This window comes from Macaca nemestrina, chromosome 1, assembly GCF_043159975.1.
Source record: "Macaca nemestrina isolate mMacNem1 chromosome 1, mMacNem.hap1, whole genome shotgun sequence".
Taxonomy (NCBI): Eukaryota; Metazoa; Chordata; class Mammalia; order Primates; family Cercopithecidae; genus Macaca; species Macaca nemestrina.
Window position 1 is genome coordinate 166,399,189 of NC_092125.1, and position 26,335 is coordinate 166,425,523.

The 26,335-nt window shown below is 39.9% G+C and overlaps 1 protein-coding gene across 1 annotated transcript in view; it reads right to left on the reverse strand.

Annotated features, from left to right (window-relative positions):
• LOC105498470 (interleukin 23 receptor) overlaps positions 1-26,335 on the reverse strand; it is an 86,568-nt gene that overhangs the window by 32,885 nt on the left and 27,348 nt on the right. The window contains exons 5-7 of the mRNA XM_071071894.1: positions 24,548-24,708; positions 17,559-17,704; positions 5,484-5,640 (exon numbers count right to left, since the gene is read on the reverse strand). Coding sequence (XP_070927995.1) covers positions 5,484-5,640; positions 17,559-17,704; positions 24,548-24,708 — 464 coding nt within the window. The remainder of the gene's footprint in view (positions 1-5,483; positions 5,641-17,558; positions 17,705-24,547; positions 24,709-26,335) is intronic.

Consider the following 26,335-nt stretch of genomic DNA (forward strand, 5'->3'; position numbering starts at 1 on the left):
GGCAGATGCAGGACCCTACTAGGTCTCTTAGGAAGGAGACTAGCAGAGCTATAAATAACATGGGTGCTGGAATCCCATAGCCTGAGTTAGACCCTGGCTCTACCGTTTACCAGCCTTGTAATGTTTGGCAAAACTGCTTGGGCCATATGGTCTTCATCTGTGCAACTGGGATAATCATTATACTCCTTTTATAGAGCTGCAGTGATAAAGAAAGAACAATTCATATGTAAAATGCTTATCAAAATGCCCAACACCTAGTAAGCATCCAATAAATGTTAGCTATTTTTAATTATTATCCTGAAGTCACCCTGGGATTCAGTCTGTTAATTGGTCTCTTGCTATTATACCAGATAGAATAAATGGGTATTCTGGAGGATTGATTTTCTTTTTCAGCATAAGGCTTTGTTTGTCCTATTAAAGTCCAAATACTCTAAGTAAAAAAACAAACAAACAAAAAAACAGAATAAGTCATTAAACTTGATTATAAGTGAGTTGGTTTGGTTCATTTCTGAGACCAGGTTTTTAATGGCCAAGCCAGGCACTATTCAGAGGGAAAGCCATGCAAAAGAATAAGAATGCTGAGGCTGCAGGACAAGCCATACCCACTTTAGGATTTGTCCTCTGGTCTTAGCTGGGCAGAATTTTGCAAACACATTGTATTGAGATGAATCAATTCAGTAATACACATGTCAGAATCTTAGAGACTAACTCAGGAAAGTCCTGCTTGGAAGAGGCATTATTGCCTGGGCTGTGTTTCTTCATAAATAAACCTTTAAGTACTGGAAGAGTCTGGCTGGCCAAAAAACCTCATTATCAAACAAGTTGGTTAAATAACGAATTACAGAAATGATATCATTTTATTTTTTCAATTGTGAGGCAATTCACTCTTCAGCTGTGAAGTCTGATTCTTACTGCTTTCATTTATATCTTTATGTATGATGCAATGTAATTTATATAATTATTATGCTTGATTTTTACTGTGTGTCTTCTCCAGAAGGAAACTTCTCCAAGACAGGGAATTTTGTTTCCTTTGCTCACTGAGGTTCTGCAAGGATCTAAAAATGCCTAGCACATGGTAGAGGCTAAATGAGTATTTTGTGAATGACTGTCTTTTCAGAGATCCCTTTTTAAAAAGCAATCAATATTAAAGATTCGCTAAAAAGCAGTTTGACAACATACATCAGCATCTTAAAATGTGCCTAACTCTTGATGCAATAATTCCTCTTTAGAACTAAAGGAATAAAGACCATTTATATACAAAGCTATGCAAAGAAGTTTATTGATAATAGATAAAATGGAAATGACCTAGATGTTATTTAAGCAGGGAAATGCCTAAATAAATTATAGTACATACATAAACAGGAATGCTGTGCAGCCATGAAATCAGTTTTCAAAAACTTAGCAGGGTAGATTAAGTAAGAAAACCAGGATATAAAATAGCATATACACCATAGCCCCACCCATTGAAAAAATGCATAGGAAAAACTAGTATTAAATTAAATAAATGTAAATAGTGGGTATTTTTAGGTTGCACACTACAATAAACTTACATTGCTTTTACACACAGAAAAAAAGGTACATTTCCAAAGAGATTTAATATGAGCACTTTTCCTAACATACCTTTACTGTTTCTCATGTAACGTGTCTTAGAAAGGAATTTGTACCAAGAGAATAGTCTATGATTTCTCTTAGCTAACATGTTAAACTTTGATAAATCCAAGTTTTCAGGGGTACTTAATTTTAATTGGTAATTTTGTCTCTTAAGTGATTTTTCTCCTTAGGAAACAGACTTTAAATTTAAACTGGGTGTTCCTATTCCCTTCTACCTGAAGCTTAAGACTTTTATCTTTGTTTTATTTATTTATTTATTTATTTATTTAGAGACAGAGTCTCTTTCTGTCGCCCAGGCTGGAGTGCAGTGGCACGATCTTGGCTCACTGCAACCTCCACCTCTCGAGTTCAAGAGATTCTCCTGCCTCAGCCTCCCAAGTAGCTAGGATTACAGGCACCTGCCACCATGCCCGGCTAATTTATGTATTTTTAGTAGAGATGGGGTTTCGCCATGTTGGCCAGGGCGGTCTCAAACTCCTGACCTCAGGTGATCCGCCCGCCTTGGCCTCTCAAAGTGCTGGGATTACAGGCATGAGCCACCACACCCGGCCAAGACTTTTATGTTTAAAGAAGAATATTTGTAGTCCTATACTTAGAACACTTAAGTAAGCTGCTCCTCTGCTTCCCTGAAATTAAAGAATGAAATTGCTAAGGGATGGTGGGGAAAATGCACAGTATTTTTGACACTGGGATTAAGAGCCTTATAATCTACCAACTGAGCTAGCCAGGCAGTTCAATATTTTGAATAAGAAAACTTTTGTTATAGTTTAGGTGTCATTACCCACTAGCAATGTGCTATTTAGCAGGTCATGCCCAGTTTCTGCTTTTGTAAAGTAGCGCTAATTACACTACCAAATGTGGTTGACATCATAATCAAACAAGCTTATATACAGTAGTACTTTGTAGGTAGTTATCAATTTGCATAATCTTGCTAGGCAGTTATAGAGTTCATTAAAAAATAATTGGCTTATCAACTAAATTCTGACTATTATAAAACGGCATCTAAAGTCCTATGAATTGTTAACAGTATCAACTTGACAGAACACCTTCAATTAAAAACTAACTTTTAAAAAAGAGAACTGATACTGAGTACTGAAAATAATTCCCTGGCTGGGTGCCATGGCTCACCCCTGTAATCCCAACACTTTGGGAGGCCAAGATGGGTGGATTACCTGAGGTCATGAGTTCGAGACCAGCCTGCCCAATATGGTGAAACCCCGTCTGTAAGATTAGCCAGGCATAGTGGTGCGTGCCTGTAATCCTCGCTACTTGGTAGGCTGAGGCATGAGAATCTCTTGAACCAGGGAGGCAGAGGTTGCAGTGAGCGAGATCACACCGCTGCATTCCAGCCTAGGAAAAAGAGCAAGACTCTGGAAAGAAAGAAAAAGAAAGGAAAGGAAAGGAAAGGAAAGGAAAGGAAAGGAAAGGAAAGGAAAGGAAAGGAAAGGAAAGGAAAGGAAAGGAAAGGAAAGGAAAGGAAGAAAGGAAAGAAGGAAGGAACGAAGGAAGGAAGGAAGGAGAAGGGAAGGAAGGAAGAAAGGAAGGAAGGAAGGAAAGAGGAAAGAAAGAAAAGAATTTCCTAATAAATTGTTTCTTTAACATTTTTAAATTTAATTCCTGTTTATTTTTATTTTTTTTAAATAGAAGCAGAGTGTCACTATATTTCCCAGGCTGGGTTTGAACTCCTAGGCTCAAGCAATCCACCTGCCTCCATTTCCCAATGTGCTGGGATTACAGGCATGAGACACTGCACCTGGCCAAAGTATTTCTAAGATTTGGGCAGTAGGAGGTACCAGAAGAGCTTTGCAGCCAGTCATGCTCTTTGCTCCCTCTACTAATTTGGCAGCCATCAATATTTATAATGTATATCAAAGTGCCTTGAAAACATATAACACAATTCCAGAATGTTATAATAATGCTGTGATTATAATAAAGTCCTTCATTTCTGAAAAGAAAATGTTGAATCTAGTGTATAAGGTACCTACAGTAGGGAGACATCTTTAGGTTAGTGGGGCCATTAGTACTACTACAATTACAATAGATTCATTTTATTATTCGCTTCAACTGAAGTCTATTTGGCTAAGATGTTATTGAATGGCATCAGTAAATGAATATAAGCTAATAATATTAGGAGTAGGAAAATATCTGAAGATAATAAATCAGCTAAATCCTGTTGATGAGAAGAGAATTAATTCTGTGTTTAAGAGTGCTTTGCTTTGCATATAGTAGATAACGTTTATTGGTATGATTGTTTGGTGTCTCTTTTAGGAGAATATGTTCTGAATAATATTTTCTGAGATGGAGTCTCACTCTGTTGGCCCGGCTGGAGTGCAGTGGTGTGATCTCGGCTCACAGAAACCTCTATCTCCTGCCTCAGCTTCCTGAATAGCTGGGATTACAGACATGTACCACCGTGCCCAGCTAATTTTTGTATTTTCAGTAGAGATGGGATTTTGCCATGTTGGCCTGGCTGGTCTCAAACTCCTGGGCTTAAGTGATCCAACTGCCTCCACCTCTGAAAGTGCTGGGATTACAGGCATGAGCCACCACACCCAGATTATATTTATCAATACATGTTCTTAGCTTATTGTATGGCTCACAATTGCCCAGGATGTCACCCAGGTTGGAGTTCAGTGGTGTGAACATGGCTCACAGCAGTCTTGACCTCCCAGGTTCAAGTGACCCTCCTGCCTCAGCTAGCATGGTAGACTGCATCTGTAGTCTCAGCCACTTGGGAGGCTGAGGCAGGAGGATTGCTTGAGCCCAGGAGGTAGAGGCTTCAGTGAGCTATGATCAGAGCCTGTTTAGATAAATAATTCTTCCTGTAGTCCCAAAGTAGCTGGGACTATGGGCGTGGGCCACCATGCCCGGGTAATTTTAGTTGTATTTTTGGTACAGATGGGGTCTCTCTATCTTGCCCAGTCTGGTTTTGAACTCCTGGGCTCAAGCAATCTTTCTGCCTTGGCCTCCCAAAGTGCTGGGATTACAGGTGTAAACCACTGCACCCAGCCTCTCAGGTGGTTTTTATGCCCAGGAATGTTTGAGAACCATTATACAAATTACAGTAAGCCTTAAGAAAATCAAATCAAAATAACAATTTAAATGTTACCATCTGCCCTAGAATAGTTTTGTCAATTTTGGTCGAAGTTAAAGAGAAAAAAATATTTTGTAGTTTATTTTGTTTTTGTTTTAAACTTATTTATATTATTATTATTATTATTATTATTATTATTGAGACCAAGTCTCGCTCTCTTGCCCAGGCTGGAGTGCAGTGGTACAATCTCAGTTCACTGCAACCTCCACTTCTCGGGTTCAAGCGATTCTCCTGCTTCAGCTTTCCGAGTTGCTGGAATTACAGGCACCCGCCACCATGCCCAGCTAATTTTCGTATTTTAAGTAGAGACAGGGTTGCCCCATGTCGGCCAAGGAGGTCTTGAAGTCCTGACCTAAGGTAATCCACCCACGTCGGCCTCCCAGAGTGCTGGGATTACAGACATAAGCCCCTGCACCTGGCTGTTTTAAACTTTTTTAGGAAACACAGTCTTGGTCTGTCCTCCAGGCTAGAAAGCAGTGGGATGATCACAGCTCACTGCAGCATCAAACTCCTGGGCTCAGGCAATCCTACCACCTCAGCTTCCCAAGTAGCTGGGACTACAAATGCATTCTACCACCCAGGCTAATAATAATAATTATTTTTTTGTACAGACTAGGGTCTCACTACATTGCCCAGGCTCATTTCGAACTCCTAGGCTCAAGCAATCTTCCTGCCTTGGCCTCTCGAAGTGCTGGGATTAGAGGTGTGAGCCACTGAGCTCAGCAGAAAAGATACATAAAGAAAAGTCCAAGAGAATAAAATATATAAGTGCACTCACCTGTTTCAGGTGTTTTGTGAAAAAATGGTGAACTCCAAGCCTGCCAGTACCTTTTGCCTGTTTCTTGACATCTCACTTGAAATATGTACTTGATGTTTGGCTCCAAGTAGAATTCTGACTGTTGCACATATGTAAAATTGGTGTCAAATTCTTTAACCTAAAATGGACGGATAACAAGAATAAAATATGGTGTGCTTTTAAAACAGTTATTTTATTTAGCGAAAATGTATGGAACACCTATTATGTTCCAAGCTCTCTTCTAGACTCTAGGAAAACAAAGTGTTCTTTATATAAAACATGACCATACATAACCAAATACTGTCTCAAACATTAAAACTGAAATACACACTACTTTCCTTGAGATGGAGTCTCGCTCTGTTGCCCAGGCTGGAGTGCAATGGCTTAATCTCGGCTCACTGTAACCTCTGCCTCCCGGGTTCAAGCGGTTCTTCTGCCTCAGCCTCCCAAGTAACTGGGACTACAGGCGTGCACTACAACACCTGGCTGATTTTTTGTATTTTTAGTAAAGATCAGGTTTCATCATGTTGGCCAGGCTGGTCTTGAATTTTTGACCTCAAGTGATTCGCCTGCCTTGGCCTCCCAAAGTGCTGGGATTAAAAGTGTGAGCCACCATGCCCAGCCCACACTGCTTTATGTTTGACAACTGTCTCAAATCTTGAGAAAGTCCAAATATAATATTATATATATATTTATATGTGTATATATATATATATTTATTTGTGTGTGTGTGTGTGTGTGTGTATATATATATATATATATTTTTTTTTTGATAGGGTCCCACTCTGTTGCCCAGGCTGGACTGTGGAGTGCAGTGGCTCAATCACAGCTCACTGCAATCTCCACCTCCTCCTGGGCTGAAGCGATCCTCCTGCCTCAGCCTCCCAAGTAGCTGAGACTTCAAGCATGCACTACCATGACTGGATAATTTTTTATTTTTTTTTGTAAAGACAAGGTCTCATTATATTGCCCAGGCTGGTCTCCTGGACACAAGTCATCCTCTGCTTTGGCCTCCCAAAGTGTTGAGATTACAGGAGTGAGCCATCATGCCCAGTCTTAATTTTGGAATATATTCTTAATTTTGGAATATATTCTTTTAATGGGGTGGAGAAATGGTAGCTGATAGCACCTGTTTGAATTTCCCTCTCCCCTGCAGCTGGATATTTAGATCAATAATTCTTCCTGAATGATGAAATAATTTTACTCGCTAATGGTGACTTTTAGAAAAAAATACCTATAAGCTAAGCTGTAAATTGGTCCTCATTGCAGGTTACTGCAGATTCTATAAGGCCCGATAATATACACACACACACACACATATATGTATATATCTATATATATGTGTGTATATATATATGTGTATGTGTCAGAGAAAAATTAAAATATTAAGAATGTTGAACTGAGAAATCCAATGGAGGATAAAGAAAATAGCTGAGGGATAAACACAAAAATCTTTTTTTCCCTGGAGCACTACACCCTGCTATAAAACATACTGAAAAATGAGCCCCAAACAAGCTGTTTCAGTTGGCAGAAAGAAACCAAGGCATTTGTACAGCATCTTCAGTATGTTCTAGAAACTGATTTACCGGGAAAAGTGAAGCATGATTGAAAGGCAGACATAAAATATGTCAATATGCCTAGAAATGCATTAATGCAACAACTAGGTGAAAGCAGTTATCAGATACTCATGAAAGAGAAAGTTAGAAAGATTGAGATTAAAAAAAAAAAAGAAGAATGAGGTATCAACCTCTCTCAGGGATACTTCCATTTAAAACCCAACCTTAGCATTAATCCTTAAAACCTGCAATGCTCTGAAAATGTAAAATACATGGAAGTATTTGTTTGGGGATGTCATCTGCCCTAGAATAGTTTTGTCTATTGAGAGATGGCTTATGGAAACTCTGAATGATATTTTTCAAATTCTGCATGAAAGATATCATTCAGAGTTTCCATAAGCCATGTCTCTATTCATGGCCCTGGAAATTTTCTGCAATGTTAATATAACTGGAGAGTGTCTGAGGTCTCCTGGGATCTAGAGAAATTTTACCTACTGTGCCAAAGATTTGACTTTCAAATGCACTCTGCTTCATATTAGTGTCTCTTGTAAGGAAGCTGTTATTCTCCAATATGCTTCTTACCATTACATTTATAGATAAGTCCTCTCGAAGGAAAGAAATACCCTAAAGTATAGCCAGAATTCCAAAATAGTAAGAAGAATGTTACGGAACTGTTATCAGTTGTTTAAACCATGAGACAAACCAGGTGGCTGCTTAGGGCCCTGTAAGTACAACATGATACCTCAGGATGATATCTTTGGAGGCTAAAACGAATATTGAAAAAGCTGGACTTAATTGAACACCTCTGTAAATAATATAATTTAAAGAGTGCAAGAAATTTTGAAATAAGTCAATTTCTACTTAGAGCCTCAACTCTGAAGGTTGGGGGTCATTGAAACTTAATGTTCATCAGTTTGAGATCTCTCTTTTCTTAGGTTAAATATAAGTTCCTGGGAACATCCTTGGGTGGAGGGAAGAAAAGTCTCCAATACAGTTAGAGTTCTATAATCCCTCTACCTTTCCCAACTATCAATGTGGGACATGGCACAGGATCAGAGGGTCCTTGGTAACCCACCAGTGTCTAAACCCTTGGTTTCTCCCTTTACCCTACAATCTCCTCCTCTTTCTGCCCAGGTAATTTTTATCTAGTGTTTGGAAGAGGAGGGAAATGGGGTGGTGATGGGGAAACTTATTTGTGACTAATCATATGTTCTTCCACATTTTCTGTCTTATACCAACTTTTAGACTTGGAAATGCCAAAGCCAAGGATTTCTCTTTGCTATCTGTATGCTGTTCTATCAGCCCTTCCAAGAAAAGAATAAATACTTGGTTTTGTGCGGCCTAAGTTAAGAATGGTTTTCTCATTTTTAAATGGTCGAAAGAAAATATTTTTAAAAGACTACTTCATGGTGCATGGAAATTATGTGAAATCCAAATTTCAGTGTCCAAAAATGAAATTTTATTGGAATAGACTATGCCCATTCATTTACATAATTGTCTAAGACTGCTTTCACGCTACAAACACAGAGTTGAGTAGTTGAGACAGAAATCTTATGTTCTGCAATGCCTAAAATATTTACCATTTGGCCCTCGAGTAAAAAGTTTGCTGAGACCCTGGTGTAGCTTAATTAGAGAAATGAGTCACCAATAATCCACTTACTTGAACACATAGCTAAGATTTCTCTGCCTCTGTCACTAAAATTGGACACCATTAAAGACAAATAATAATAATAATAATAATAATAGCTAATGTTTCAATGAAATGTTTCGTGTAGCTAATGCTGCATGAACTTGACATTATAAAAATCAATAGAGATGCAAAAAATGATCATGGCACATCCCTGCCTTCCATGAGTTCATAGTTAAAGAGTAGAGAAACAGAAGTGTAAACAGGCAAGTATACACAATGTGGCAAACGCCCCTGAAATAGAGTATATGGAAGTGGGTGTGGATTGCTGTTTCCAACGGGGAGCTCAATTTTTGACATGAATTTGAGGGGCCTAGGAGACAGCCCATAAAGATACCAACAAATAGCTAGAAATGTAGGTCTGACTTTCATGAGAGTTGGGAGGGCTCCAAGTTCTAGCCTACATACAGGTGTAGCTGAGGCCTTGGCAGTAGGTGAAAGGAGTAAGAAAGAGAGGAAACAGTGAGATGGTAGGTATGAAGGGAATGCCAATGTTTAGGGAACTGGCAGGAAAAATAATTTACAAAGGAAAGAGCATCCAGAAATACTGATAGAAGACTAACACATTCTTGAAATGGGAAAACCAAGAGGAGAGACATTTTCAGGACAAGGTGGTCAACAGTGTCAAATGCTAGAGTAGGATGAAGACTGCCAAGGTTCTTGGTCTTTGTTGTTTGGAAAAATGCTACCATCTTCCTCTCCTCGCACGAACTGGTTCCAGCAGCAGGTGGAGAGCCTGATGACATTTTGAGGTGGATTGCAATAGCCCTGGTAATTTCCCTGCCATATATCCTGTCCCTTTACTATGTAGCTTTGAACATTCTCCCATTCTGGCTCTGGTTTGCCCATGTGGCTTACTTTGAGCCAGCAGACATTGGTGAGCCTGATACAAGCAGAGGATTGAAAGACACTGGAGAGATTGGGTGTAGGTGCTCTTGCCCTCTGCCATCACCATAAGGAATGCCCAGGCTAGCCTGTTGATGCAGAAAGAAGACCGGGAGACATGTAGAGGAGAGCTCATGAAAGACATAGGAGTGAGCCAGCTGAGCTGTAAACACATGCCCAATCCCAGCAAGCTCAATTTAGACCAGCTGGGCCCCATTGACAGTGAGAAATAAAAGTTTATTGCTATATGTCACTCCAGTTTTTGCGGCAGTTTGTTACACATTATTGTAGCAGTAGATAGCCGATATACCAATCCCTCTTATTTCATGTAAATAGGAGTATGTAATAAACTAGAAAAATGTTTAGAAAATAGAAAGGAATTATATCACCAGTGTCTCTGAATAAAAGTTTTCAGAAGCCAACTGTTTTCTAGTTGAAACACTTATTCTCTGCTCCCCCTGGTGGTGTTACATAGGCCATCTTGGTAACAGGTACATTTGAGCTCACTTTTCAAAACCTTCTCTTTGTCAGAAGTGGCAAATGGAACAGAAAGAATATGTGTTATCTCATCTGCTCTTCATAACAATCCTTTGTGACAGATAGTATTAGCTCCATTATATAAATAGGGAAATAGAGTTTGAAAGAGGTCAAGCCAGATTTTTTTGAACTTATACCATCAGTAACTAAGTGTCTCTCACAGACTCTACATCACTTTAGGGACTCGATAGATTATCAGAAAATGAAAAGACAGGTTTCAAACCAACTTTGAAAAGCTGGTTATATTTTGTAATCAAGACTACATAGTAGGTGGTTTTTCTCTGAGATGTTTATTTTCTTTCTTTTTATAGAGATAGACGTCTCACTATATTGCCCAGGCTGCAGTGCAGTGGCTATTCCAGGTGAGATCATAGTGCACTACAGCCTCAAACCTCTGGCTCAAGTGATCTTCCTGCCTCAGTCTCTCAGGTAGCTGAATATAGCCTTTTGCCTCCCCCCGCCAACTGAGATTTATTTTCTTCTTGCTATCTCTGAGCCTTTACTAAAATCTGTATCTGTTCCAACCTGGTGGTCCAAGCTAGACTGCTAGGGAATTCAGAAGGGAGAGAGGTGAATGAGGTTAGAGCAAGATGTTTGTAAATGTTCTCCCAGAGGCAGTTGTGTCTCCAGAGACAAAATCCGAAGCTTTGACCTGGAACCATCTCTCAAGAGATAACTACAGTCATGTGTCACTTAACAATGGGGCGATTTCATCATTGTACGGACATCACAGATTGTAATTACACAGGTGGTATAGCCTACCACACACCTAGGCTATATGGTACAGCCTATTGCTTCTAGGCTACAAACATATAAAGCATGTTACTGTACTGAATCCTGCAGGCAATTGTAATATAAATCACTAGGTGACAGAAATTTTTCAGCTGCATGATAAGCTTATGGGACCACCATCATATATGCCATCCATCATTGCCTGAAACATGGACTGCTGCGTGGCACATATTCTCCTTGCCTCATCACCTAATTCCCTTAGATACTTCACAGTCTGTATGTACCTTAGCTAAAGGGGCTGAAAAGCACCCTCAATACTGTGACTTTCAGGTGGATTCCTTTGCTCTACTATCCCTGCTGCATGGCTCCCCTAGAGGCTAGAGAGTAACATTACTAGCTAGCATTTAGTGAACAATTACTCTATTCCAGGCTTGTAGCTAACTTTTTACATCATTGGATCCCCTTTCCCCCAACAAACAGATGAGGTAAGTGCTTATCTTATCCCCATGTTATGTGTGGGAATAATGAGGCACAGAGAAGATAAGAAACTTGCTCAAGATTGCATGACTAGGCCGGGCGCAGGGGCTCACTCCTGTAATCTCAGCACTTTGGGAGGCCGAGAGGGGCAGATCCCTTGGGATCAGCCCGGCCAACATGGTGAAACCCTGTCTGTACTAAAAATACAAAAAGTAGCCAGACGTGGGGGCTGGCGCATGTAATCCCAGCTACTAGGGAGGCTGAGTCAGGAGAATTGCTTGAACCCAGGAAGCGGAGGTCGCAGTGAGCCAAGATCACACCACTGCACTCTAGCCTGGGCAACACAGTGAGACTCTGTCTAAAAAGAAAAAAAAAAAAAGATTGCATGACTCAGCTAGGAGCAGTGGTTCATGTCTGTAATACTAGCACTTTGGGAGGCCGAGGCGGGACGGTTGCTTGAGCTCAGGAGTTAGAGACCTTGACACTAGCCTGGGCAACATGACACAACCCTGTCTCTACAAAATAATTTTTTAAATTTAGCTGGGCATGATGGCATTCTCCTGTGGTCAGCTACTCAGGAGGCTGAGGCAGGAGGATTGCTTGAGTCCAGAAGGTCAAGGCTGCAGTGAGCTGAGATTGTGCCACTGTGCTCCAGCCTGGGCAGTAGAGCAAGACCCTGTCTCAAAAGGGGGAAAAAAAAATAGATTGCATGACTAGAAAGTAGCAGAGCCAGGCTTTGAACTCTAGAGCCTGTGCTCTTGGCCACAAGGCTTTCCTGTCGCTTTGAAGTAAACCTCCCACCTCCAGCAGTATCTAATGGAGGTTGAAGTGGTAGAAGAGACCTGTAATCTTTGGTATCCTCTCACTCCTCTTGACTCTGACTTTCCTGTCTTCCTACAGAAATGCAGAGACAACACTTCATGCATGACCCAGATGAAATTGATAGTAGCAAATGTAAACAAAGCTTCATTCTGCTACAGTGCCTTGGCTTCAGTGATCTGGATAGAAATGGTAATTCACTTTTTCTGTGTTAGCGGTTGTGTTTAACGGAAACGTGGTAGATTGACTGAGGGAGTCATGAGTTTAAAAAAACTTAAAAAAAAAATAATGATGGAGGAGAGAGAACCTGGCTTTGGATTGAAACCTATCTTTTCATTTTGTAAATATTTATTTGGTCTTTGAAGTGATGTAGAGTCTGTGAGAGACACTTAGTTACTGATGGTATAAGTTCAAAAAAATCTGGCTTGACCTCTTTCAAACTCTATTTCCCTATTTATATAATCGAGCTAATACTACCTATCACGAAGGATTGTTATGAAGAGCAGATGAAATAACACATATTCTTTCTGCTCTATTTGCCACTTCTGACAAAGAGAAGATTTAGAAAAGTGAGCTCAAATGTACCTGTTACCAAGATGGCCTATGTAGCACCACCAGGGGGAGCAGAGAACAAGAATTTTCAACCAGAAAACAGGTGGCTTCTGAAAACTTATTCAGAGACATTGATAATACAGTTACTTTCTATTTTCTAAACATTTTTTCTAGTCTATTACCTACTCCTATTTACATGAAGTAAGAGTATTTGGTATCTTTTTTTTTTTTTGGAGACAGTCTCACTCTGTCACCCAGGCTGGAGTACAGTGGCTCCATCTTGGCTTGCTGCAACCTCCACCTCCCAGATTCAAGTGATTCTCCTGCCTCAGCCTCCTGAGTAGCTGGGATTACAGGAACGCACCACCACACTCGGCTAAATTTTTTGTGTTTTCAGTAGAGACGGGGTTTTGCTATCATGGCCAGTCTGGTCTTCAATCCCTGAGCTCAGGTGATCTGCCTGCCTTGGCCTCCCGAAGCGCTGGAATTACAGGCATGAGCCACTGCACCCAGCCTAAGAAACTTGGTATTCTTTAATATCATTCTATGACTGTGATACTATACAAGGACCCCAGGTGTCTTATTAGGATAAAACCCCATTAGTTCAGAATTTAAGACTTGAGAATTTTATTTGTGTTGTTTTGAAATGTATCTAAATTCTGCATATTGCAAAAGGAATTCAGCAGGATCTTCACTTGATTATGGATCAAATGATGCAGAACATGGATCCCATTTAAGTGGAATGCAAACTACCAGAAAGTTCACATTTATGATTTGAATGAACACAGGTAAACAAGTTGACATAAGGAATTTATTTTTAATGAGTAATTTTTAGGGTATATAATAAAATTAGTATACTTTTACCCCCATCTTCTTGATACTTTTAAGATATATTACTCTACAGCAAAACTGATATGCAGAATCAGTCTTAAACAGTAAAAGGATTTGGGATCATGCTTAGCACCAAAGAAAAATTAAGTTATGTTTAATGTATGTTTTAGTGTTAAATATACATAATTTTATTTAACTCTCTGAAAACTGGTAATTTCACAGCTGATACATAACTGTTAATTAAGAAAAGCCAGGCTAGGTGCTGTGGCTCATGCCTGTAATCCTAGCACTTCGGGAGGCTGATGAGAAAGCTAGGGGGAGGATTATTTGAGGCTAGTTCAAGACCAGCCTGGGCAACATGGCAAGACCCTACAAAAAATAAAAATAAAAGTAAATTAGCCAGGCATAGTGGTGAGTGACTGTAGTCCCAGCTACTTGGGAGGCTAAGGTGGCAGGAGCACTTGAGCCCAAGAGTTTGTGGCTGCAGTGAGCTATAATTGCACCACCGAACTTCAGCCTGGGTGATGAAGTGAGAGCCTATCTCTAAAAAAGAAACCTTAAAAAAGTATCTGAAGAAAAAAAAAAAAAAAAAGGCCAGAAACTATTTCTTAATTATTTGGACTAAATGGCAGTTTGTTACACTTAAAAATAATAAAATGGCATTTCTTTTAAAATATATCAAAATTGAAACTTCCTCCTAAATCAGGCTAATGTTCCTCCACAGTAGAAATTACTGAGTTTTTATTACATTGTTTCCAGGTGCTGTTATCTCATATGACTTTATTAATGAACCTTGCAGCTATGCCTTTCTTAAGACACTAGATAATTTATCCTTGGCATTTAAGGATGGTTCGTTTATTTCTCTAGACATCCACTTTTTAAAACTCATCTTTACTCAGATTATCGTCACCTTTAAGCTCACCTAAGACTCAGGCCTATACTGGTAATAAATATTACACTCCGAACTGTACACTTTTCACTTAAAAAGAAACATTCATAAATCTTAGTTCTCCTTTCTGAAGAATATTTGTTTCCCTGGATGCCTGTCAAATTTCAGCACGGAATACTTAAATTTTTTATCCATGATCATTGATATAAATTTCAACCTAGGAGAAACTGAATTACAAATAGCTAATCAGATAGATTCCTCTTAGTTGAAGATTTGTCTATTTAGCAACTCATAAAAGGCAAGTGGATTGTTTCAGGAAACAGCTCTCTGTTTGCAAGCATACAATAATCATTATTAAAGCTAGAGTGGTTTTCCTAAGCGAATTAACACAGGAACAGAAAATAAATACCACATGTTCTCACTTACGAGTGGGAGCTAAACACTGGGTACTGCATTAGTCTGTTTCCATGCTGTTGATAAAGACACACTGGAGACTGGGAAGAAAAAGAGGTTTAATTGGACTTAGAGTTCCATATGGCTGGGGAGGCCTCAGAACCATGGCGGGAGGTGAAAGGCATTTCTTACATGGCAGCAGCAAGAGGAAATGAGGAAAAAGCAAAAGCGGAAACCCCAGATAAATGCATCAGATCTCATGAGACTTATTCACTATCACGAGAAAAGCATGGAAAGACTGGCCCCCATGATTCAGTTACCTCCCCCTGGGTCCCTCCCACTACACATGGGAATTCTGGGAGATGCAATTCAAGTTGAGATTTGGTGGAGGCACAGCCAAACCATGTCATTCCACCCCTGACCCTTCCAAATTCATGTCCTCACATTCCAAAACCAACTATGCCTTCCCAATAGTCCCCCAAAGTCATAACTCATTTCAGCATTAACCCAAAAGTCCACAGTCCAAAGTCTCATCTGAGACAAGGCAAGTCCCTTCCACCTGTGAGCCTATAAAATCAAAAGCAAGTTAGTTACTTCCTAGATACAATGAGGGTACAGGTATTGGGTAAATACAGCCATTCCAAATGGGAGAAATTGGCCAAAACAAAGGGGTTATAGGGCCCATACAATTCTGAAATCCAGCAGGGCAACTTTAAAGCTCCCAAATGATCTTCTTTTATTCCATGTCTCTTATCCAGGTTATGCTGATAAAAGAGGTGGGTTCCCATGGTCTTGGGCAGCTCCACCCCTGTGACTTTGCAGGGTACAATCTCCCTCCCAGCTGCTTTTATGGGCTGGCATTGAGTGTCTGCAGCTTTTCCAGGTGCATGGTTCAAGCTGTTGGTGGATCTACCATTCTGGAGTCTGGAGGATGGTGGCCCTCTTCTCACAGCTCCGCTAGGCAGTGTCCTACTAGGGACTCTGTGTGGAGGCTCAGATCCCACATTTCACTTCTGAACTGCCCTACCAGAGGTTCTCCATGAGGGCCCCATTCCTGTAGCAAACTTTTTTCTGAGCATCCAGGCGTTTCCATACATCTTCTGAAATCTAGGTGGAAGTTCCCAAACCTCAATTCTTGCCTTCTGTGCACCCACAGATTCAACACCATGTGGAAGCTGCCAAAGTTTGGGGGTTCCACATTCTGAAGCCACAGCCCAAGCTGGATGTTGGCCCCTTTCAGCCATGGTTGGAGCAGCTGGGACACAGGGCACCAAGTCCCTAAGCTGCACACAGCACAGTGACCCTGGGCCCAGCACATGAAACCACTTTTTCCTCCTGGGCCTCCAAGCCTGTGATGGGAGGGGCTGCTGAGAAGGTCTCTGATATGGTGTGGAGACATTTTCCCTGTGGCCTTGGGGATTAACATTAGGCTCCTTGCTACTTATGCAAACTTCTGCAGCTGGCTTGAATTTCTCCCCAGAAAATGGGTTTTTCTTCTTTATTGCATAGTCAGGCTGCAAATTTTCTGAACCTTTATGTTCTGTTTCACTTTTAAAACTGAATGCCTTTAACAGCATCCAAATCACCTCTTGAATGCTTTGTTGCTTAGAAATTTCTTTTACCAGATACCCTAAATCATCTCTTTCGAGTTCAAAGTTCCACAAATCTCTAGGGCAGGGGCAAGATGCTGCCAGTCTCTTTGCTAAAACATAACAAGAGTCACCTTTCCTCTAGTTCTTAACAAGTTCCTCATCTCCATCTGAGACCACCTCAGCCTAGATTTTATTGTCTATATCGCTATCAGCATTTCGGGCAAAACCTTTCAACAAGTCTCTAGGAAGTTCCAAATTTCCCACATTTTCCTGTCTTCTTCTGAGCCCTCCAAACTGTTCCAGTCTCTGCCTATTACCCAGTTCCAAAGTTGCTTCCACATTTTCGGGTATCTTTTAAGCAATGCCCCACTCTACTGGTACCAGTATACTGTATTAATCCATTTTCATGCTAATGATAAAGACATATCCAAGACTGGGAAGAAAAAGAGGTTTAATTGGACTTACAGTTCCACATGGCTGAGAAGGCCTCAGAATCATGGTGGGAGGCAAAAGGCTCTTCTTACATAGTGGTGGCAAGAGAAAATGAGGCAGAAGCAAAACCAGAAACCCCTGATAAACCCATCAGATCTTGTGAGACTTATTCACTATCACGAGAATAGCATGGGAAAGACTGGCCTCCATGATTCCATTACCTCCTACTGGGTCCCTCCCACAACACGTGGGAATTCTGGGAGATACAATTCAAGTTGAGATTTGGTGGGGCACAGCCAAACCGTATCAGGTACTCATGGACATAAAGATGGCAACAATAGACACTGGGGACTACTAGAGTGCAGAGGAAGGTAGGAGGGCAAGGGTTGAAAAACTATTTATTGGTAATTATGCTCAGCACCTGGGTGACAGGAATCATACCCCAAACCTTAGTGTCATGCAATATATCCAGGTAACAAACCTGCACATGTGCCCCTGAATCTAAAATAAAAGTTGAAATTATTTTATAAAACAAAAACTAAAGTGGCTTCAATATCATGCAAACAATCAGATTAAAAACATGTAAAATAGACATAATAAGTCCACTGTAGTCACTGATGGTTGGCTTTTAAATCATTCATTCACATGCTAAAGAATAATGAAAGTTGAGCTTACATTCCAAGTTTGGTTTGTTGTAGCCTTGTATCTCATTTCACAGGAAACCTTTTCAATTGTTGTTTGACTGTCCCAATAAATTATGGTCTTGGGCACTGTAGCATTTATAGTCTCAGCCCTGGAAATGATGGATGCAGAAGGTATCACTAGGAAAAAAAAAAAAAAAAAAAAAGGACCTGGCTGTTTAAAACTTGCCTAGAGAGAAACTGTCATCTTTTCATCAATATCTAGACATGTGAAAGCTCAAAGTAAAAAAATAAAATAAAATTCATGATCTAATGAACAATTAATGAACATTTTCTTATTCACTAATTTGTAATGTAGAAGAAAACTGCTGTTAAGGACAATTCTATTCAACCCATTCCTCATTTTAAAAAACTGAACTCTAATAGTCCTGTCTTTCCCTGACCTTCCACTCCCTTATAATCCTAACTAATAAAATTCCAGAGCCTAGCCTTGTTAACAAAAGAGTACAAAAATGAGATAAAGGAGCTATCTCCTCTTCCCTGCATCTGTTGACGAAGAGATGATATGCACCCAAATTTAGTTCAGATGATCAGATTTGATAAGATGTTAAATTGAGCCAGGTGTGGTGATGTGTGCCTAAATTCCAACTGCTTAGGAGGCTGAGATGGGAGGATCACTTGAGCCCAGGAGTTCAAGATTGCAGTGAGCCATGATGGTGCAACTGTACTCCACCCTGGACAACAGAATGAGAGCTTGTCTTAAAAAAAAGAAAGAAAGAAAGGCTGGGCATAGTGGCTCATGTCTGTAATTCCAGCATTTTAGGAGGCCAAGGCGGGCAGATCACTTAAGGTCAGGAGTTTGAGACCCAGCCTGGCCATCATGGCAAAATGCTGTCTCTACTAAAAATAGAAAAAAATTAGCCAGGCGTGATGGTACGTGCCAATCCCAGCTACTCAGGAGGCTGAGGCAGGAGGATCACTTGAACCCAGGAAGCAGAGGTTACAGTGAGCTGAGATCATGCCACTGCACTCCAGCCTGGGTGACAGAGCGAGACTCTGTCAAAAAAGAAGAAAAGAAAGAGAGAAAGAGAGAAACAGAAAGAGAGAGAGGGGGGAGGGAGGGAAGGAGGAAGGAAGGAAGGACGGAAGGAAGGAAGGAAGGAAGGAAGGAAGGAAGGAAGGAAGGAAGGAAGGAGAGAAAGAGAAAGAAAGAAGGAAAGAAAGAAAGAAAGAAAGAAAGAAAGAAAGAAAGAAAGAAAGAAAGAAAGAAAGAAAGAAAGAAAGAAAGAAAGGAAAGAAAGAAGAAAGGAAGGAAGAAAGAGAAAAAGTAAGAAAAGAAAAAAGAAAGAAGAAAGAAAAAAGATGTTCAATTGAGATGTTTTACCACAATAATTTTCTCCTTCTCTTGTGTATTAGGGAAACATACGAATATTTATATCTATTGTTAACTTGTTTTGTTCTCCATTACAATAAATCTGCCCTTCCTTGAAACTTTGACTTGAAGAAAGCAAGTCTCATAAGACTCTAAGGTTTTATAAATTGTTGGCATGTTCTATAATAATAACCTTCAAAGCGGGAACTGAAATTCTGACTGATTATTTTATTAGTTGTTTTGTTAGAGTAGGAGGTATATAGTTGGAATCTCTATGTTTCTAAACTGTGTAAATAGTTCTAAGTTTGTTCTGTCTGAACAGAATAGAATCATTAACACTTTCCATTTCTCCCCTAAGGAACAATGAAAACCTATGACTTTGCTAGATGTATTATTTAACAAAGAACTCAAGGGCCTGTAGGCATGTTTTTAGAAACCACTATTACAGGTTAATATTCTCTATGAATTAGTTTATTTTCATTTATTCTAAGTTTATAAAGCTTTAAGAAAAGTATTGTTTTACTACAATAACTATTATACTATCATTATCTAAAATTATGTGCAAAGGTAGATGATTTACAGAGAAAAATAAAAATTAAGGATTTGCTGTCTAGTAGCACAGTCCTATAATAAAATTTTGGGGCTAAACCTGGTGTAGAAGTAACAGCAGCTTTAATTTAGTTAACAAGCTTACTGTACTCAACTTTTATCATCTGAATTCCATAGCTGATTTCCTTTTACTAGTGCAAGCTTCTTGTAATAAGAATCAGTATTCAGGCTGGATGCAGTGGCTCACGCCTGTAATCCCAACACTTTGGGGAGGCCGAGGTGGGCAGATCATTTGAGGTCAGGAGTTCAAAATCAGCCTGGTCAACATAGTGAAACCCTTGTCTCTATTAAAAATACAAAACTTAGCCGGGTGTGGTGGCAGACACCTGTAATCCCAGCTACTTGGGAGGCTGAAGCACAAGAATCACTTGAATCCAAGAAGCAGAGGTTGCAGTAAGCTGAGATCATGCCACTGCACTCCAGGCTGGGTGACAGAGCAAGACTCTGCCTAACCGCCACCCCGAAAAAAAAAAAAATCGGTGTTCAGAGATTCTAGAGTCAAGGGCGTGGACCCCTGGGGCTCTGAAATTGCTTAGGACTATGTAAGCACCCTCAAAGTCATAAATTTCCCACCTCCTCCTGTCACCCACCTCCACCTGTCTCCCGCCTCTGAGTTCGGCTTGGCCACTGTTACAGCCGCACAAGCATTCTAGGACTCTTTTGGCAAAAGAATTATTCTGAGGAGAAAGCAAAAATCTGTTTAGTCTTATAAGGAATGCAGATAGCACAGTGAGAATCATAGCCATAAAGCAGGGTAGTGCAATCCAGATTTAAGTCTTTAGGTTTGAATGAGTTCATATTTTTGCAAACTGGCATTTATTATATAATACATACTTGAATATTTAGTTTGTCACACAAGACTTAAATGTTGAATTTTTATTCTTACTAAGTAGGTTTCACATATTTCCACCAGATCTTACATTTTAAAAAAGTATCGGGAGGCCGAGGAGGGTGGATCACGAGGTCAGGAGATCAAGACCATCCTGGCTAATATGGTGAAACCCCGTCTCCACTAAAAAAATACAAAAAATTAGCCGGGCGTAGTGGCGGGCGCCTGTAGTCCCAGCTACTTGGAGGCTGAGGCAGGAGAATGGCGTGAACCCGGGAGGCGGAGCTTGCAGTGAGTCGAGATCGCGCCACTGCACTCCAGCCTGGGCGACAGAGTGAGACTCCGTCTCAAAACAAAAACAAAAAAGTATCAATTTCATTATCGATGTCATATTTTAAAATTCTACTTGTATTGAAATAAAAGTGAGACTTTAGCCTTTTAGCATATTTCCAACACATTTATCCATATTTGTATAATGGGGAGAATTAATATTCAAAATGGCAGGTAGAAAGCACAACACTTTCTGTACTCGAATTTATTTCCCTACAAGAGAAGTTAAAAGCATTCCTCTCATATGCTTTTCTGCCAAGTGTTACTGTGCTACTAACTCTGCCCTGCCATTCAGCATAACTTCCCTAATGTAATGAAAGCCCAGCCCGTAGCTGCTATGTGGAAATTGTTCCCAGGACAGTCTTCTGTTCTCAGTGGCATAGAACAGTTCGTTTATCTAATATGAAATGTCTCATTCTTAAAGTGTTACCCATGAAGACGGCTCATCTGTTAATAATCTGGTGGTTTTGTTGGCTGGGGCCTCCTATACAATTAATCTGTATTTTTCAACCTGAGTTTCTGAGTACATTTCGGGATAATGAAAAGGCAAGGAAAGAAATAGAGACGAAAGGGGAGGAAGAGGTGGAGGAGGAGGAGGAGGAGGAGGAGGTGGTGGAGGTGGAGCAAGAGGAGGAGGGAAAGAGAAAGAAGGAGAAGAAGGAAAAGGAACAACAACTACAAACTCCTAGTTCCCATTGTGAGAAGTCAGTCTGGAACTAGAGGCCAGATGAGATTTTTTTCCTTTGTGGGAGGTGGGGTGGTGGTACACTATGGCAAGTCAGCATGTCTGGGATGAAATCTGGCTTTCCTCATTACTAGCTAAGTGACTTTGCACAAATTATTTTATCACTTTCTTCATCTGTCAAATGGGGACAGTAGTACTTATGTATGACTGTTTCCAGAATGAAATGTGATGTGCATGAGAGGTGTCTGGAACACAGGAGGTACTAAATAAATGGATGCAATGATATTAAGATCATAAGATCGTAATGATAATAATAATAAAAGTATTATTATTATAATTCAGTTCCTAAAAATTGCACTGCTAAAATGATACTGGTCATGGTAGCCTTTAAACATCATTAATTCATTGAGGGGCATCTATTATAAGAAAAGGGTATATTACTGCATTCTACCTGCAAATGTAAATTTATAAAAATGTATGGAGCATAGTCAAGAGAACTGTAACTCCAAGGGTATACAATAAAACGGAGTAATTGTCCATCATCATATTCAACAGAGTATGTTTTCAAATCTAATATTCAGGCTGGGCATGGTGGCTCATGCCTGAAATCCCAGCATTTTGTGACGCCAAGGCAGGAGGATCACTTGAGCCAGAGTTCGAGACAAGCCTGGGCAACAAAATGAGACTCTGTCTCTAAAAGAGATTTAAAAAAATTAGCCAGGCACTGTGGCATGTGGCCTGTCATCCCAGCTACTTGAGAGGCTAAGGCAGGAGGATCCCCTGAACCCAGGCAAGGTTGCAGTGGGCTGTGATCGTGTCACTGCATTCCAGCCTGGATGACAGAGTGAGACCCCCTCTCTCTCTATAAAAAAAAATATATGTGTGTGTGTGTATATATATGCACATATATATGCATACATGTATATGCACATATATATGCATATGTGTGTATGCACATATATATGCATACGTGTGTGTACATATATATGCATATGTGTGTATGCACATATATATGCATATGTGTGTATGTATGTATGCATATATGTGTGTATATGTATGTATACATATATGTGTGTGTATATGTATGTATACATATGTGTGTGTATATGTATGTATACATATGTGTGTATATATGTGTATATATGTGCATATATATGTGTGTGTGTATATATATATTCAGAGCATAAGAACAGATTTTTACACCAATACCATTAGTTGAGATAGTTGAGGTTAGTTGAAAAGTAGAGATCATTAGTTGCAATAGAAGACTTCAGTGATCCCAGAAGGGTACCCATAGTGAAGGCTTCATATCCCCTAGAACATTAATCAGCAGAAAAGTTGTCAGATACAGTGCAATGTGCTTTTATTTTTCTCATAAAGACTGAGGATCAGAGTCAAAAATATTGGAATTAAATGTTCCCTACCTCTGTGATCTCAAATTTTTTTAATGCCATCAAACCTGTTTTCTAATATATAAATTATAATCTCATATAAAATAGGGTTGATATGAGGGTTAAATAATGTATGTGAAAAGCTGTTAGCTGGCTGGGCGCAGCTGCTCACGCCTGTAATCCTAGCACTTTGGGAGGCTGAGGTGGGTTGATTGCCTGAACTCAGGAGTCTGAGACCAGCCTGGCCAACATAGCAAAACCCCATCTCTACTAAAAATACAAAAATCAGCCAGCCGTGGTGGCACACACCTGTAGTCCCAGTTACTAGGGAGGCTGAGGCATGAGAATTGCTTGAAGCCAGGAGGCAGAAGTTGCAGTGAGCCGAGATCATGCAACTGCACTCCAGCCTGTGTGACAGAGTGAGACTCGGCCTCAAAAAAAAAAAAGTAGTTAGTACGTAAGAAAGTGCTCAATAAATGTTAGCTTATTGAAATAATCTTTAATTATAACAACAGGAATCATTGTTACTGGGATCTCCAAAGAGAGGATGAATCAGACTTGGTGTCATTTGGCTGAATTGTGGTTTTAGGACTTGGATGTAGTTGTAAAGGCTCAAGGGTAATTACTTTTTGGAATTTATCTTAAGGAAACAATCAAAAACTATGCTAAAATTTAGCCACAAAGTTGTTCATGGCAATATAGTTTATATGGTTCAAAACTGAAAACGGTGTTAATCTCCAACAATAGGGATTAAACTGCTATATATTCAGACAACATTAAAAATAAAACTATAGATTAAATTAATAGAAATTGTTTATTACTAATATGTAAGTATAAAAAGGTAGGGTATAAAAATATCTGAAACAAAAACAATTAATGTTTGTTAAATCTGGCTGATGAACAGAGAGGTCTACATAATTCTCTGCAGTTTTCTATGTATTTTGTAAAACTTTTCAAAATAAAAACAAACAAACAAACAAACCTTACATAAGTCCCCAAGTAGTGGATAGAGTATGACTTTAGCATGCTGTACGTTTCACAACATAAGACTCAACAAACTTTATCATGATAATTGTGGGGTTTTCTTGTGTGTTTTTTGTTTTTGTTTTTTTTTGTTTTTGCCTTCCCTAGTAGATGGTAAGTTATTTCAGGGCCGGTACTTTATCTATCTTATTCACTCTAGCCTTTAGAACAATGCTTAGAAACAAGAAGTTTCCAATAAATATTTGTAAAAACACATACATCTTTTTTTTTTTTTTTTTTTTTTTTTTTTTAGATGGAGTTTTGCTCTGTTACCCAGGCTGGAATGCAGTGGCACAATCTTGGCTCACTGCAACCTCTGCCTCCCAGGTTCAAGAAATTCTCCTGCCTCAGCCTCCTGAGTAGCTGGGACTGCAGGTGCCTGCCACCATGCCCGGCTATGTTTTTTTCTTTTTTTTTTTTTGTATTTTTAGTAGAGACAGGGTTTCACCATGTTGACCAGGCTGGTCTCGAACTCCTGACCTCAAGTGATCACCCACCTCGACCCACCTCGACTTCCCAAAATGCTGGGATTACAGGCGTGAGCCACTGGGCCCGGCCACATACAGCAATTTAGAAATAAGACTGGAAGGATATACGACAAAATGGCAGCAGCACTACTCATCTCTAAGTTGTCTTGGGCAGATAGAATTACGGGTAATTTCTGTTTCCTTTATCATGCTCTGCAGGAACTTTAGGGGAACTTTTTTCAGATCTAGACCTCATTTGACTAGATCACCGCAAACTGGTTATTATTAAAGACATTACAGAATTTCTTATTCTTTACCTATATCGTCCAGGTGAATTTGCAGTTGTTTTGACTCTTCCATGCCTAGTGCATTTTCTGCTTGGACCCAAACCAAGTACTTCTTGCCACCTTGTAATGAATCAGTGGAGATGTTAATATAGCTTGAGGTGAGATACTGTTGCTCTTCTTCTGTCTCTAAACTTAAACAAAAAAAGATAATCATAAATTGTATTTAGTTTGCATTAATTGGCTGAGCATGGTGGCTCACACCTGTAATCCTAGCACTTTGGGAGGCCAAGACAGGTAGATCACCTGAAGTCAGGAGTTCGAGACTAGCCTGGCCAACATGATGAAACCCTGTCTCTACTAAAAAAAATACAAAAATTGGTGGCATGTGTCTGTAATCCCAGTTGCTTGGGAGGCTGAGGCAGGAGAATCACTGGAACCCGGGAGGTGGAGGCTACAGTGAGCCAAGGTCACGCCATTGCACTCCAGCCTGGGAGACAGAGTGAGACTCCAACTCAAAAAAAAAAATTTTTTTTGAATTAATTATTCTAGAATTTTAAAATGTTACCTTTTTAAAAAAATATTAAAATTTAATTTCCTAAACAATAGAGACAGGGTCTTGCTATGTTGCTCAGGCTGGTCTCAAACTCCTGGGCTCAAGCAATCCATGCATCTTGGCCTTCCAAAGTGGTAGGATTACAGGCATGAGCCACTCTGCCTGGACAAAAATGCTACCTTTTTAAGCCTGCTTTCAAACATGCAACCCTTTACTGAAAAATATTTCAAAATTGATTTTATTTTCAGAATTTTAAAAAGTAAATTCAAATCTGACAAGGGCCACAGTATGACTTAAGTGGACCCTGAACAATTCTGCCTTCATGGACCCTTTCCTCCATTTAAAAAAAAAGAGCATATATATATTATATAAATATATAAAATACACATAAATATACACACATATACATAGATGTATACATATGCATGCATATACATGAACGTAACAGTTATTTCTCTCTTCTGACTTTAAGTAAAATTAAACATTTTCATGGACTCCTAAAATTATTGTGGGCCCTAGCCACCGTGCCTACTGTGCATATTAGTGAAGTCAGCACTGGACATAGTTTGGAATAGCCAGAATAGCTACCTTTGGAAAGGAGTACTGCATTTTGGTTCAGTGCAAGGACTGTGAAGTCAGACATTTCTATCAGGATATAGGGTGAGGATGGAGTGGTGGGGAAGAGTCAGGATGGGGTGAGAGATCATGATAGCGTAAGGGAAGGCCAACCTCCTAGACAGAGACAACCAGCATGTTCTGAAACAAATACATGAAACTACATGACATTTCTGAGAAGGTTCAACAAGTGCAATAGCCTGGATCCTGAAAATGCAAGAAGACACTTGTAGTGGAACAGGCCTGTCAGAAGACCTTCCATGAGCTACTGATGGATCAGCACATATCATGTAAGTGATAGAAAGAGGGTGCATATAGTGAGATTCACACCATTTTGAGGGTCTCTGGGGCTGTCTGGCACCTTTACAGAGGATTGATGGGAAATGAAAGTGGTGGTAGTAGAAAAATCAAAAGGCTATACAACAATCCGGAATTGGATTATTAGTCTGAAGTAGGCAGAAGCCAGTGGGGGTGGATATGAAGGATTTTGAGACAGGGTCTGGCTCTGTCACCCAGGCTGGCGTGCAGTGGGGCCATCGTGGCTCACTGCAACCTTGACCTCCTGGGCTCAAGCGATCCTCCCACCCCAGCCTCCTGAGTAGCCGGGACCACAGGCATGTACTACTATGCCCAATTAAGTTTTGTATTTT